At 39.2% G+C, this 13,537-nt stretch overlaps 3 protein-coding genes across 7 annotated transcripts in view; 1 reads left to right on the top strand and 2 right to left on the bottom strand.

Annotated features, from left to right (window-relative positions):
* LOC307261949 (calcium/calmodulin-dependent protein kinase type II subunit beta-like) overlaps positions 1-1,565 on the top strand; it is a 65,324-nt gene extending 63,759 nt beyond the window's left edge. For all 5 annotated transcript variants that reach the window (XM_080042669.1, XM_080042670.1, XM_080042671.1 and 2 more), the window contains 2 exons: positions 447-680; positions 1,308-1,565. In XM_080042669.1, the coding sequence (XP_079898795.1) occupies positions 447-679 (233 nt within the window). In that variant the 3' untranslated portion in view covers position 680; positions 1,308-1,565. The remainder of the gene's footprint in view (positions 1-446; positions 681-1,307) is intronic.
* Positions 1,566-5,640: 4,075 nt separating this feature from the next.
* Positions 5,641-8,729, bottom strand: LOC307256765 (zinc-binding protein A33-like; the record flags this gene model as incomplete). Its single annotated transcript, XM_080035857.1, has 2 exons — positions 5,641-7,056; positions 8,721-8,729. 2 exons carry the CDS (start codon positions 8,727-8,729, stop codon positions 5,641-5,643), a joined length of 1,425 nt encoding a protein of 474 aa, XP_079891983.1.
* A 1,887-nt stretch (positions 8,730-10,616) lies between these two features.
* On the bottom strand, positions 10,617-12,858 carry LOC307266653 (nuclear factor 7, brain-like). Its single transcript, XM_080048725.1, has one exon. The coding sequence runs from the start codon at positions 12,788-12,790 to the stop codon at positions 11,369-11,371; it is 1,422 nt and encodes a 473-aa protein (XP_079904851.1). The 5' UTR covers positions 12,791-12,858; the 3' UTR covers positions 10,617-11,368.
* Between the last annotated feature and the right edge of the window lie 679 nt (positions 12,859-13,537).

Genomic DNA, 13,537 nt, shown 5'->3' on the forward strand with positions numbered 1-13,537 from the left:
ATGTTTTTTTTCCTCATCTTTTTTCTTATTGTTTGATCTTTAGTGTTGGTGTAAACAATATCACGCATGCTTAGCCTGATTTCACATATTGGAGCTGCATCTTTCCAGTCATTCCCTAAAACCTAAACCTGTCACAGTGGCTGAAGGCTTGCCTTGCCCATTGAAAACCACACAAAAAAAGATTTGATTTTTAAAGATAGTTTGATTATTTTTCACACGGAAAAAAGATGTGTGTGATGCAATAATATTTGTTTCTTAATTAAATGTAAAGTAAAGTGATTCAAAGCATGGTTTACAGCTCTAAGAATATTTTGATAATTATCAGGTGAAGCGCATCAAAATCATGAAGTGATTTTTTACATAACGTCCCAGGCCTATGAACATTTGAAATAGTAGTTATAACAGTAATCATGTCACTAATGTCATTGTTCTTATCCTCCTCTCAGTTTTGGCTAAGAACAGCAAGCCCATCCACACCACCATCCTGAACCCGCACGTCCACATGATCGGTGAGGACGCGGCGTGCATCGCGTACATCCGCCTGACTCAGTATGTGGACGCCCAGGGCCGGCCGCGCTCCAGCCAGTCGGAGGAGACGCGCGTCTGGCATCGCAGGGACAGCAAGTGGCAGAACATCCACTTCCACTGCTCAGGGGCCCCGGCCGCCCCACTCCAGTGAGGTACGCACTGCAGCACTGGGAGACAACTGATCATGAGACAGGGTACCTTCAGGGTCTTAAAAAAGCATTCATAAAAAGTATTGAAGTGGTTGGACTCAAATGTTCTCTGCATGTCATTCCCCTCTCTGCCCCAGTTCATCTCTGTATCTCCTGTCTTTAAAAAAAATATGTTTTGAAAGGATATAATTATGCCAAAAAATAATCTTAGAATTAGATTACTCCTTTCAAATAATTGGAAAGGGGTGGATATGTGACAAATAAGAACCTTTATGTTTTTGTATACACACACATACACTTCACAAAGCTATTGTTACAGTATATCGATGTTAGTATATTATATGTGAGTTTATAATGAATGTTCTTTGTTAAGAGTACCTTAAAATGAGTCCGAATTTCCATTATATCCATACTACTTTTGCCAGTATGGCTGCGATGTTGACATTACATTTAATTTAAAGTGGCATTAAAAAAAGTTATGAAAAAGTCTTACATTTTACTTGGAGAGAGCGAATGAGCTAATTTTCCTTAAAAAAAAGAAAAAGAATGCGCTGCATTTTTCTTAGTCCTACTTTGCTAATTGTCACGTATTTCATTTATTCAAGGCTGTTTTGTTGTTTTCCTCCTCAGGTTTGAGAGCGCTTGTTTCGTCTGTCAGGAGGGCTCTGCTGGAGAGAGAGAGAAAGAGAGAGAGAGAAAGAGAGAGAGGAGGATGATGAGGAGGAGGGGATAAAAGAACTAGTCCAGTGTCACTTTAGGGACAACAAACCCTCCCACACTGGAAGCCCAGCCTCAACCTCCCAGCATGCATCTCTTATTTTTACTACTTCTACTACTGCTATTGCCCCCTGTCTGACACCTGTCCTACAAAATCTCCTGACAACCATCCAACTACGGCAACTATACGTCAAACAGCTCTTTGATTGGCGGGAGGTTACGGTGTGTGTGTATTTTTTTTTAGCACTTGGTGTGGTTCTCCCTGGTCTCTCCCCACAAGTTCTGTGCCACCAAACCCCTCCTGTCCTTCTGTGAACCCACACGTGTGTGACATAAAACACTGCACTGGAAATAGAGTATGTAAAGTTTTAAGTAAAAATCTACGACTATCATTACTATATACTATTATCATGATAATTATTATAATTATTACACATTTGCAACTGTATATGTAGTTTGTATAATTCAAATTTTTCTTAGTGCCAGTGGATTCTAGAGTTGAAGGAAATCTTTTTTTTTTCTCTTATCTTTGTAGGAAAGCATGTTTATTTCTCCCCCATATTAACAGTGGCTGTTTTTTTTTAAACGTGGCTATTAAGTGGAAAATGATATTTTGTAATTTGCTTATTGTTCTTTAGCTATAATACTGCGCTCAAACTCATGGTCAACATGTTTTTTTTTTTGTGTGTGCGGTTACTTTACCCTTTTTATTTTGGTAGGGGTGTGCCTGATAGTGTTATGTGTGAATGTAGAGAATGAGTCTGTGTGTGTGTAACTTTGTCAGTCAGAAACAATGGCTCTGAACAATTGGAGGCACCCGTTGTTTTTCCCTTGTTGCAATGTGAACGGCCCAAGAAGAGGTTAGCAAAGCTCAGTGTCTTCCCGCCCCAGAACGTGAACATCTGAAACACAAAACAAAACCACAGGCAAAATGACTTTGATTGGGAAATTAATTTTTCCATCTTCGTGTTTAACTGTAGTGAGAAATTGCACTGCGCTCAAACAGCCTGAATGGTGAGCTCTGATGAATGAATCGTAACAGATAAGCAAGTGTGTTATCCTAACTTATCTTGTTATTATGAAATATATTGGTTGGTCATAAATAACAGGTGAAATATTACATACAGTACACTCTGATATTACAGTAATCCTGTTATAATTACAAACATTTTATTGGTGGCTCCTGTTGTTGCTAGGCTACAGCTGAATGCCTGCTTGAACCTTAGTGCACTTTTCTTAAATGTTGAGATATTTTAAACCCGCTAACATCTCTGTTCTGTCTGGAACATAGCAGCAAAACAAAAATAAAAGAAGTCAATGCTATATGTTGGATTAGCAACATTTATGTTTGTCTATATAAAGCACATACAGTTAGGCAGTGAATAAGTAAGGATGTGTACAGTATACCTGAAGCCTCTAAGAAATTAAAGAGCTTATCGGTGTACTATTAGATTATACACGTCCATAGATAGTGAGGTTTGCGGAGAGTTTATCTGTTGTGCAGTCCTTTGCCACAGAGTGCAGTATTTGTTTGTTTGTGTGTGTGTGTGTGTGTGTGTGTGTGTGTGTGTGTGTGTGTGTGTGTGTGTGTGTGTGTGTGTGTGTGTGTGTGTGTGTGTGTGTGTGTGTGTGTGTGTGTGTGTCTGCAAGCTTGTACAGGACATCCGTCGCTCTTAGTGTGTGTGCTACTCTTTACAAGCCTGGGGGAGAGTTTATAGAGGTGTGTGTGTTGTGTGGGAGATGGAAGGCGTTGGCTTTATTTCGGAGGACATATCAGTCCCCTGCCTTCAGCCTAAGACTCTTTTTTTTTCTCTTATGATTTGATCTGTTTTTTAATTTTAATGTGTTTTTATGTATTATCAGCTTTTTATGATACAACGTGCTTGTGCCAGGGGATGGCAGGATTAATCCGATGGACTTTGCAGCACTGAAAACTGTTTTTACTTTGTTTTTTGTTATTTGTGTTTTGGGAGGGAGGGGTTCGAGTTGCGTTGGGCTCCTCTGTACTTTGCTTGTCCACCATCGTCTGCCTTTATATTTGTCTCGCCCCTATTGGTCAGACCAAGATATTAAGAGACCGGGCAGTCGGTTTTTGGTGAATAAGTCCTCAGGTTTCTATTTATTTTGAATATTTATTTATTTATTTTAGTGGATATTATTATTGTGCTTCTTATTCTGTTGTCGTTGTTGTTGTTTTCCTATTGTACAGCCCATGCACTTGTGTCTGTCGTTGTTCAGAGGGACACTGCTCCATGTAAAACATGACTGGGTTTAAAGGGACGGTACACCCAATTTGCATCCTGCATGTCTTTTTTTTGTAACGACCAATATGGTGAGTAATTTACTTTTCTTTTTTTGCTAATTTTCTTCTGCATCTTTAGATTGAAGTTGTTTTTTGAAATTATTTTTCAGTTTTATTGTGCCTTTTTCTTTTTCTTTTTACACTTAGGTCATTACGGCTTTGCCAGAGTGGAACATGTATCACTTTAAAACTCATATAATAAAGGATTGTATTTTGTGTGAACTATCCCTCCGACAGTTTCTTTTGAATGAAGGCTTTTTCAAGGTGAACCACTGAGTCATTGTGTTGTATACTTGTCTCCTCCAGTAACAGTGTTAATGCCTAGCTGGCCCTGTTTTAATAAGAAAAGGTCAAGGGTTACCTTAAGGCGTTCATATGTGATCGTGCTAACCAAACATGACCCCACGACCCCTTCGAGACAAAATAGCAGCATGTACAGTGCAAAAGTGTCTGTTGTTATTGTGTTTACTTGCCTTAAAATCAATATAATAAGATTCACATTTATTTAAATGAGGGATTACACAGTATTACAAAACAGCAACTAACTAGAGGCATAGCTGACATTTCCTTTGCATGACAGTCAACGGGACTACTGAATGCTGGTTGCCTATACGCAAAGTGGTCTTCACAGTTATTGAATAAATACGTTGCATTGCATGCCATTGGTTCTCTCGGCCGCCCAATCAGAGAGCAGGAGGCGTGACTTGGATTATTAGAATTTTTTCTCAGAACATCACAACACTTCCCAGGAGATCGTGACAGTCAAGGTAATGACAAGGTAAATAAACACTGCTTTTAGAACACCTTACAGTATTTCCGTGCAGCATTCATTGGCTGCTTAGGCCAACTTGGCTGCATATATTCTAATACTGCTCTAAGAGCACCTTACAGTAGTTCCTCCTATTCCCTCTGTTTCCAGCCGTATTCTATCATTTCTCTGCAGTTGGCTCTTTCTACTTTCTGTACAATAGGCAAATATTAATCCTCTACTTTTCGGATTCTTGCTCTATTTCTCCTATGTGCTTCACGTGTTACTATAACTTCAATAAAATGTTTAAAAGGTGTTATCAATAAAATGACCATTTAAATAGAAAGTTGAATTGTTCTCTCTGTTTGCAAACACTTAACACTGCAGCATAGCTTTGATTTTAACTGATATCTTTATTAAACACAAAAAACAAATATTTGCACAAATTTGCAGGTTTCATCTGGTAGTTTCTTTACTTTTTTGGTATTTTGTAAAAAAAACAAAAAAAAACAACATTCATTTACAATAGTAACGGTGTTAAGTTGCAGCCCTCACCCACACAATCTTAAGGTCAATGTTTGATGGACTGAAGAGAAACATAAACTGTATCAAGCAAATTCTGCTGATTTCCCTTCAGTCAAATAAGCAAGAACTTAGAAATAGATTGTGTTTGCTCATGTGAAATTGAAATAAAATACAGAAAAATCTAACAATCACCAGTAATCTGCCTTTCATTCATGACACACATGGTAAACAAATAACAAATGAAATAGACATTAAAATTCACTTTTTCTTTAAAAAATCTGAACATATTAATATAAATGAATTTTGAGAAAGTTCCCTTTTACATTGTTGGATAAGATGGAAAGTAGTTTACAATGTCAAAACTGAAAAGGTAAGATGAGCTTTTTCTGTTATATAATAATAATTAAAATATAAGAATAATGCAAACTTAGGGTTGTTCCTCATCCTTGAAACATCAAAATATTTTCATTGTGTGTCCATGAAAAAAAAAAATATATCAAACAATAATCAAGGAATATATTCCATGTCATTTTCTGAAACAGAAACAAATCTTACTTTTTCAACATTTTCTTAATATTCTTTCAAATTACATTCTCATTTTTAAAGAACAAACTGGAATTGTTTGTAACTGTTATTAAACCAACACCATTATAACATTCCTCATGAATCTCTCAGACCTCACCACCCTCCCTGAACATCACAGAGATATCAGCAGTTTTAGCATCACCAGCCATTCCAATACCGAAATAAGGGAAGAGTTTCTCAGTGAAAGTGTCTTTGTGAGTGCAGATTGGAGTCATATCTTCAGGGTCGTAGAAGGACACCTCCCCCCTGTCATAGTCCAGCTGGACTCTGATCCTCTGGAGACTCTTCTTCACTGTGACGGTCTGACCAGTTCCATTAGTGTATTTTCCATCATGATTACATAAACACCAGAGCCCATATTCTGGTGAAGCAGATAACTTCCCCTTCCTGTCAACTGACTCTTTAGCCAAACCTATATTCCAGTCAGGATGGTCTCCCACCTCCACCTCCCAGCTGTGTTTCCCTGAGCTGAAGCCTTCAGAGCCGAGAACATCTGCATACTTAGAGCATCTCTCTGGATTGTCAGGAAGCTGCTGGTTTGTGTCTCCAAATCTCACACTGGTCAGATCATCAGACAGATAGAGCCAGGGGTTTGCAGTGTTTGGGTCCAGAATGACAGGACTGAAGTGGCCCTTCTCCTTCATCTTCTCCCAGACCCTGAAGGACAGGTTGCCCAGGTGTTTGGCCACATCTATCAGAGCTCCAGAGACCAGCTGTGGATCTGACACTGAGCTCTGGACTCTGGCTCTGGTCTGAGTGGCTTTATAACTGCTGAGGAATGGCACGTTGTGTTTCTGCAGCTCTTCTTCAACAGCAGAGATACTGTCTGACAGAGAGGAGATCTGCTCCTCAATCATCTTCATCTCTCTGCCGAGAGTCTTCCCCTTCTGCTCCTCTTCCTCCCTCAGAGCTGCCAGTCTGGACTCCTCTTCCTCTTTCAGGAACTGCTGGAGCTTGTTGAACTCTGCTCTGATCTGCCTCTCTGTGGACAACAGCTGCTTCTTGGAGTGTTCAACCACTTCATTGTACGTTTTCTTCACTTGTTTGTATTTGTCCCTCTTGTCCTGTAGAGACTTTAAGTCAGATTTCAGCTGGTCCTTCAGGCCACTGACTGCTTGTTCTACAGGAACCACCTTGTGACTCTGGTGGAGAGAAAACTCACAGACAGGACACACAGCTCTCTGCTCGTCCTCACAGAACAGTTTAGGCTCTTCTTGATGTTTACACACCACCTCCAACTTCTGTCTTTTTGCACTCTCAGAGGGTCCAATGTTCTGTCTCCCAGCAAAAGAGTCAGCAAGATCCTTTAGTTCAAAGTTTACTTCTAGATCTACCTTCAAGGATTTCCTTTTACAAATGGGACAGTTTTTGTTCTTAGCTTGTTCCCAGAATGTTTTCAGACAGCTTGAACAGAAGCTGTGGCTGCAGCTCAGAGACACAGGATCTCTGAAAGTCTCTGAACACACATGGCAGTTCAGGAATCGTTCCAAAAGAGCAACTTTCTCAAGCCATTTTATATTGAATGTATCTTTCAGTAGCAGGACTCACCAAGTTACAGTCCCTTCCCCTTTTGATTTAATATATTCCAAATGTGTGTTTTCCAGCAGAGATGTCACTCCCTGTAATGGCGACTCAGCTCCGAACAACAATGTCGGTACATTGGCCGTGTCTGAACTGCCATACTAACGTCCTACTCATACTCATTTTGACTTCAATTTGAGTATGTGACGGTTGGGTATGCGAGTTTGGGTATGTGAGAAATTCCCGGATGAGTACTAACTTCCGGGAAGATTTTGGGTATGAATCGATCGTATACTTTTCCTACTCAACCGCCCCATAATGCACTGGGTCAATTCTACCCGCCCAGGAAAATGAAATATTTTCGAGCAAGTTGCTAGGCAACAACATTGTTTGGGGTTCCGCGATCTGACAACTGTACGTGCAGTCATTCATAAACTCTTACAATAGATAAGAGATGAAGATAAATACCTAACAACATTAGAGTCACTAAGTGAAATGAGTGTTGTGAGTCTGATAGTGGAGAGAGATTAGAACAGATCGCTGTCCCACACACCGCGGCTCGTCCAGCTCAACTCACAGACAGCTGAGTGCTGATGAGCCGGACAGAGAGCGTCGGAGGGATCCTCCGCCTCAAAACATCATTATTATAAAACAAGAGGTCTAAAACACAAATGATGAACACAGGACTGTAAAAATCTAGTTCAATATCTAACCTGTAGAGGGCGGTTATAAGCTTAACAGTGTCTAAACTGCCTGAATCTTATAAGAAGAAGAAGAAATTCTTCATTGCTTGAGTATACTTCAACTGAGAACGTTTAGACGCAGCTCGCATACACAATCGATCTTTGAGTAGAGAGTATGCATGAGTATGTAGGATGTAGGACGCTAGTATGGCAGTTCAGACACGGCCTTTCACTTTCATCCACCTCTGTCACGTGGTAAACTATTAACACCTGGAGATGCTGCAATGTCATGTTGTCACCAGCAGATGGTGGTGTCAGTCAGGATATATTTCGAAAGTGGAATATTGCACTTTTAAATCAAGGACAAATTCCTTCTAAAGGACTATCTTCTCTACAGTAAATATAATGCCCAGCCTAGGGGAGCCTGAGGGCAAGATAAAGTATTTATTCTTAAACATAAGGATTGACTTCAGGGTGAGCAATGCCAAAACAACAAACAAAATACATCTCTTTTTAAACAAACTAATTTACCCATTACAAAATAAAGCAAAATAAAATGCAGGATACTTACCTTCCTCCCTAACAAAGTGGCTTAATACAGGAATGTATTTAGTATGAACTATTCCTCCAACAATTTCTTTTGAATGAAGGCTTTTCAAGGTGAACCACTGAGTCATTGTATATTATACTTGTCTCCTCCAGTAACAGTGTTAATGCCTAGCTGGCCCTGTTTTAATACTAAAAGGTCAAAGGTTACCTTAAGGCGTTCATATGTGATCGTGCTAAACACACTGACATGACCCACGACCCCTTCAAAAAAAGAAATGAAATAGCAGCATGTACCGTGCAAAAGTGTTGTTCTTCTATTTTTAGTGTGTTAACTAGCCTTGAAAAGTCAATATAATAAGATTCACATATTTTAAAAATTAGGGAGTATACAGTATTACACAACTACAACTCACTAGAGGCATAGCTGGCATTTCATTTGGAGGACAGTCAACATGACACTTATTTTTTGGTGTTTAATTTTTTTTCCCCTCATTTCCTGAATGCTGGTAGCCTATAGGTGACTCCACCTTTCTTTATATTTTCTCTCAGTTTTCTAAGTGCATATAACTATTTTTGTCTCCAGATGATATAATGAAGAGGATCGGGATGGTGATATCTAATGACTGTGGCACTATGAGGAAGTTGACGGGGGTGATGATGTGTGATGAAGATTATGTTGCATGCTTTTTCTCTGTGTTTTCAGTGCAGCTGACAGATTAGAGGCATTTCAAGGAGTGAACGGGCTCCAGCAGGGGGCGCAGTCACACAAGGTAAAGCACAGACACACACGGAGGGACGGCAGTTTGATGATTCTAATGCAACTGCACAATGAGTTGACTTTTTAGTGTCATGATTCTGTAGGAACGATCGGAGCTAAAATCAAGATTGAAAATGATTAATTGTGCAGCCCTGTAGGCCTAGCCTATAGGCTACATGTAAACTACAATCACTGCTCCCCTTTTCTAGTGGCGTCATAGGCTGTTTTATTCGCGGCTAAATCCCCGGGTATAATTTAACTAGCCCCGAATATAATTTTTTGTAAAAAATAACAATGATTATATTTATTTTTTCTATTTTGATGCATGCACTGTCTTCACTCTGAAAACCTCTGCCGTATTCTGTCTCCAGCCAGTGACTAAAAGTTGCCCTGACAACACCGAGTCTGCTTCTCTCCATAGGCCGTCTTTCACTCTCTCTCCCATACCCTCTGTTTCCAGACGTAGCCTATTCTATCATTTCTCTGCAGTTGGCTCTTTCTACTTTGGCTTTTTGTCTCTTTTTTTACTTTGTCAGTTTCGGTTTCTTCTGTATAATAATATTAAATCATCTTGTTTTCTGATTCTTCGGATTATTGCTGTTCTCTTACGTTCTACACATGTTAAGAAAACGTGTGTTATCAATGAAATTATCATTTAAATAGAAAGGTGAATTCTTCTCTGTGTTTGCTAACACATAAGACTGCAGCATAGCTTTGATTTATATTGATAGAAGTAACTCGGGACATCATTTCACTATTTGAATCCAACATAAAGTGAATCCACAGTTATCTAATTAAGATGCTGGAGTTCATCCAACTATGACTCATGTGCTGACTGGTTGTTTCACATCTGACAGTTAACATGAACACACAGGATCAAGCAGCAGCTACACCTTAAAGGAATACTTCACCCATACGGAACCAGCGTTCTATCATTATAAAATCACTATTATAATATAATGAATGAGATTTTTCTTCCCTCAGTCTTCCCTTAGTCTTCCCTTGGCCCAGCTGTCCTGCTAATCCTAACCCTACATTTTTCTTACTGTGAAATCACAGTAAGAAAAATGTATATCTATGTCTATCTATCTATGTGCAGAAATGTAGGGTTAGACAGTGAGACCATAAAACACTCTTTCTGCCTTTTCTCAGGCAGGATGAACCAATTTTTTTGGTTTGCACATTTATACTAAATAGGATCTCAGAGTTCAATACACCTTCATATTCCCACCGGTGAAGTAGGTCATTAATAAATGCTCCAAGAGTTACGAAATGATCTCTGCAATGTGATAATAAAGAGATAGATATTAATGTTAGAGATCAAGATATGTGGTAAAGTTGCACATGCCAGATAGCCTATATTTAATCCATATTTAAATATACACGGTTACAACGATTAAAGGTTAAAACATTTATTAAACACCAGTAACAAAAATGTGCTGTTTTCATCTGTTAGACTATTTTCTTTTTGCTTCTTTGGTGTAATGTTTTAGTAAGTAAAAAATTGGGAAAAAAAATTGAAACCACATTCATTGATATTTTTTGTTGCAGCCCTCACCCACACAATTAAAGTCAATATTTAAATGACTGAAGAAAAACACAAACTTTATCAAGCAAATTCAGCAGAATTTCCTGCAGATAAATAAGCAAACACCTTGAAGATTATGTTTGTTCATGTGAATAAAATTTAAATAAAATACAGAAAAAATCTAACAATCACCAGTAATTTTTCTTTCATTCATGACACACACGGTAAACAAATAACAAATGAATTAGACATTAACATTCACTTTTTCTTTCAAAAATCTGAACATATTAAATGAATTTTGAGAAAGTTCCTTTTTAATTTATTTTTTATAATTGTTGGATAAGATGGAAAGTAAAACGTTTACAATATCAAGACTCAAAAAGGCAAGATGAGCTTTTTCTGTTATATGATTTAAAAATAAAGAATAATGCAAACTTAAGGTTGTTGCTCATCCTTGAAACATGTCAAATTAAATTAAAGATTAAATTAAAATCTAATCAAATTATGCCACAATCATCCTTTTGACGCATATGCTTCTCACACCTGATTATGCCTCCATTTAGGCTTTACTTTTTCATTGAAAAAATAAAAATAAATTATATCAAACAATAATCAAGGAATATATTCTATGTCATTTTCTGAAACAGAAACAAATCTTACTTTTTCAACATTTTCTTAATATTCTTTCAAATTACATTCTCATATTTAAAGAACAAACTGGAATTGTTTGTAACTGACAATAAACCACCGCCATTATAACATTCCTCATGAATCTCTTAGACTTCACCACCCTCCCTGAACATCACAGAGATATCAGCAGTTTTAGCATCACCAGCCTTTCCAATACTGAAATATGGGAAGAGTTTCTCAGTGAAAGTGTCTCTATGAGTGCAGATGTGAGTCATGTCTTCAGGGTGGTAGAAGGACAACTCCCCCCTGTCATAGTCCAGCTGGACTCTGATCCTCTGGAGACTCTTCACTGTGACGGTCTGACCAGCTCCGTTAGTGTATATTCCATCACCATGCCATAAACACCAGATCCCATATTCTGGTGAAGGAGGGCACTTTCCCTTTCTATCACTTGACTCTTTAGCCAAACCTACTTCCCAGTCAGGATGGTCTCCCACCTCCACCTCCCAGCTGTGTTTCCCTGAGCTGAAGCCTTCAGAGCCAAGAACAGTGGCATACTTAGTGTGTCTCTCTGGATTATCAGGAAGCTGCTGGATTGTGTCTCCACGTCTCACACTGGTCAGATCATCAGACAGATAGAGAAAGGGGTTTGCAGTGTTTGGGTCCAGAATGACAGGACTGAAGTGGACCTTCTCCTTCATCTTCTCCCAGACCCTGAAGGACAGGTTGCCCAGGTATTTGGCCACATCTATCAGAGCTCCAGAGACCAGCTGTGGATCTGACACTGAGCTCTGGACTCTGGCTCTGGTCTGAGTGGCTTTATAACTGCTGAGGAATGGCACGTTGTGTTTCTGCAGCTCTTCTTCAACAGCAGAGATACTGTCTGACAGAGAGGAGATCTGCTCCTCAATCATCTTCATCTCTCTGCCGAGAGTCTTCCCCTTCTGCTCCTCTTCCTCCCTCAGAGCTGCCAGTCTGGACTCCTCTTCCTCTTTCAGGAACTGCTGGAGCTTGTTGAACTCTGCTCTGATCTGCCTCTCTGTGGACAACAGCTGCTTCTTGGAGTGTTGAACCACTTCATTGTAGGTTTTCTTCACTTGTTTGTATTTGTCCCTCTTGTCCTGTAGAGACTTTAAGTCAGATTTCAGCTGGTCCTTCAGGCCACTGACTGCTTGTTCTACAGGAACCACCTTGTGACTCTGGTGGAGAGAAAACTCACAGACAGGACACACAGCTCTCTGCTCGTCCTCACAGAACAGTTTAGGCTCTTCTTGATGTTTACACACCACCCCCAGCTTCTTCTCCCCTTTTTCACTCTCAGATAATCCAGATTTCTGTCTCCCAGCAAAAGAGTCAGCCAGTTCCTTCAGATTAAAGTTTACAACAAGGTCCTTTGAGGATTTCCTTTTACAAATGGGACAGTTTTTGTTCTTAGCTTGTTCCCAGAATGTTTTCAGACAGCTTGAACAGAAGTTGTGGTTGCAGCTCAGAGACACAGGGTCTCTGAACGTCTCTGAACACACATGGCAGTTCAGGAAACTTTCCACAAGAGCAACTTTCTCAGCCATTTGATATTTAATTTATCTTCAGACTCACCAAGTAACAGTCTCTTCACTTTTCTACTAAATATATTCCAAAAGTGTATTTTCCAGCAGAGATGTCACTCCCTGTAATGGCGACTCCGTACTGATCAACAATGTTAAAATCTGCTTTCACTTTCAATCACCTCTGTCACATGGTAAACTATGAACACCTGGAGATGCTGCGATTTCATGTTGTCACCAGCAGATGGTGGTGTCAGTCAGGATATCTTTCAAAAGTGGAATACTGCACTTTTAAATAAAGGACAAATTCCCTCTATCTAAACGAATATCGTCTCTTCAGTAAATGTAATGCCCAGCCTAGGGGAGCCTGAGGGCAACACAAAGTATTTATTCTTAACAATAAGGATTGACTTCAGGGTGAGCAATGCCAAAACAAAAAACAAAATACATCTCTTTTTAATCAAACTTCCTTACCTATTAAAAAAAGCAAAATAAAATGCAGGACACTTAACTTCCTTCCTAACAAAATGGCTGATTACAGGATTTTATTTTGTATGAACTATCCCTCCAACAACTTCTTTTGATTGAAGGCTTTTTCAAGGTGAACTACTGAGTATGTTACTTTTAGTCTCACAAGTAACAGTGTTAATGCCTAGCTGACCCTGTTTTAATAAGAAAAGGTCAAAGGTTACCTAAAGGCGTTCATACGTGATCTCACTAACCAAACATGACCTACCGACCCCTTCCAAAAATACATGAGAAATAGCAGCA

Source organism: Ammodytes marinus (genome assembly GCF_949987685.1).
Source record: "Ammodytes marinus genome assembly, chromosome: 2".
Taxonomy (NCBI): domain Eukaryota; kingdom Metazoa; phylum Chordata; class Actinopteri; order Uranoscopiformes; family Ammodytidae; genus Ammodytes; species Ammodytes marinus.

Coding starts and splice junctions, on each gene's coding strand:
- LOC307266653 (XM_080048725.1), bottom strand. CDS start 12,790: ATGGCTGAGAAAGTTGCTCTTGTGGAAAGTTTCCTGAACTGCCATGTG.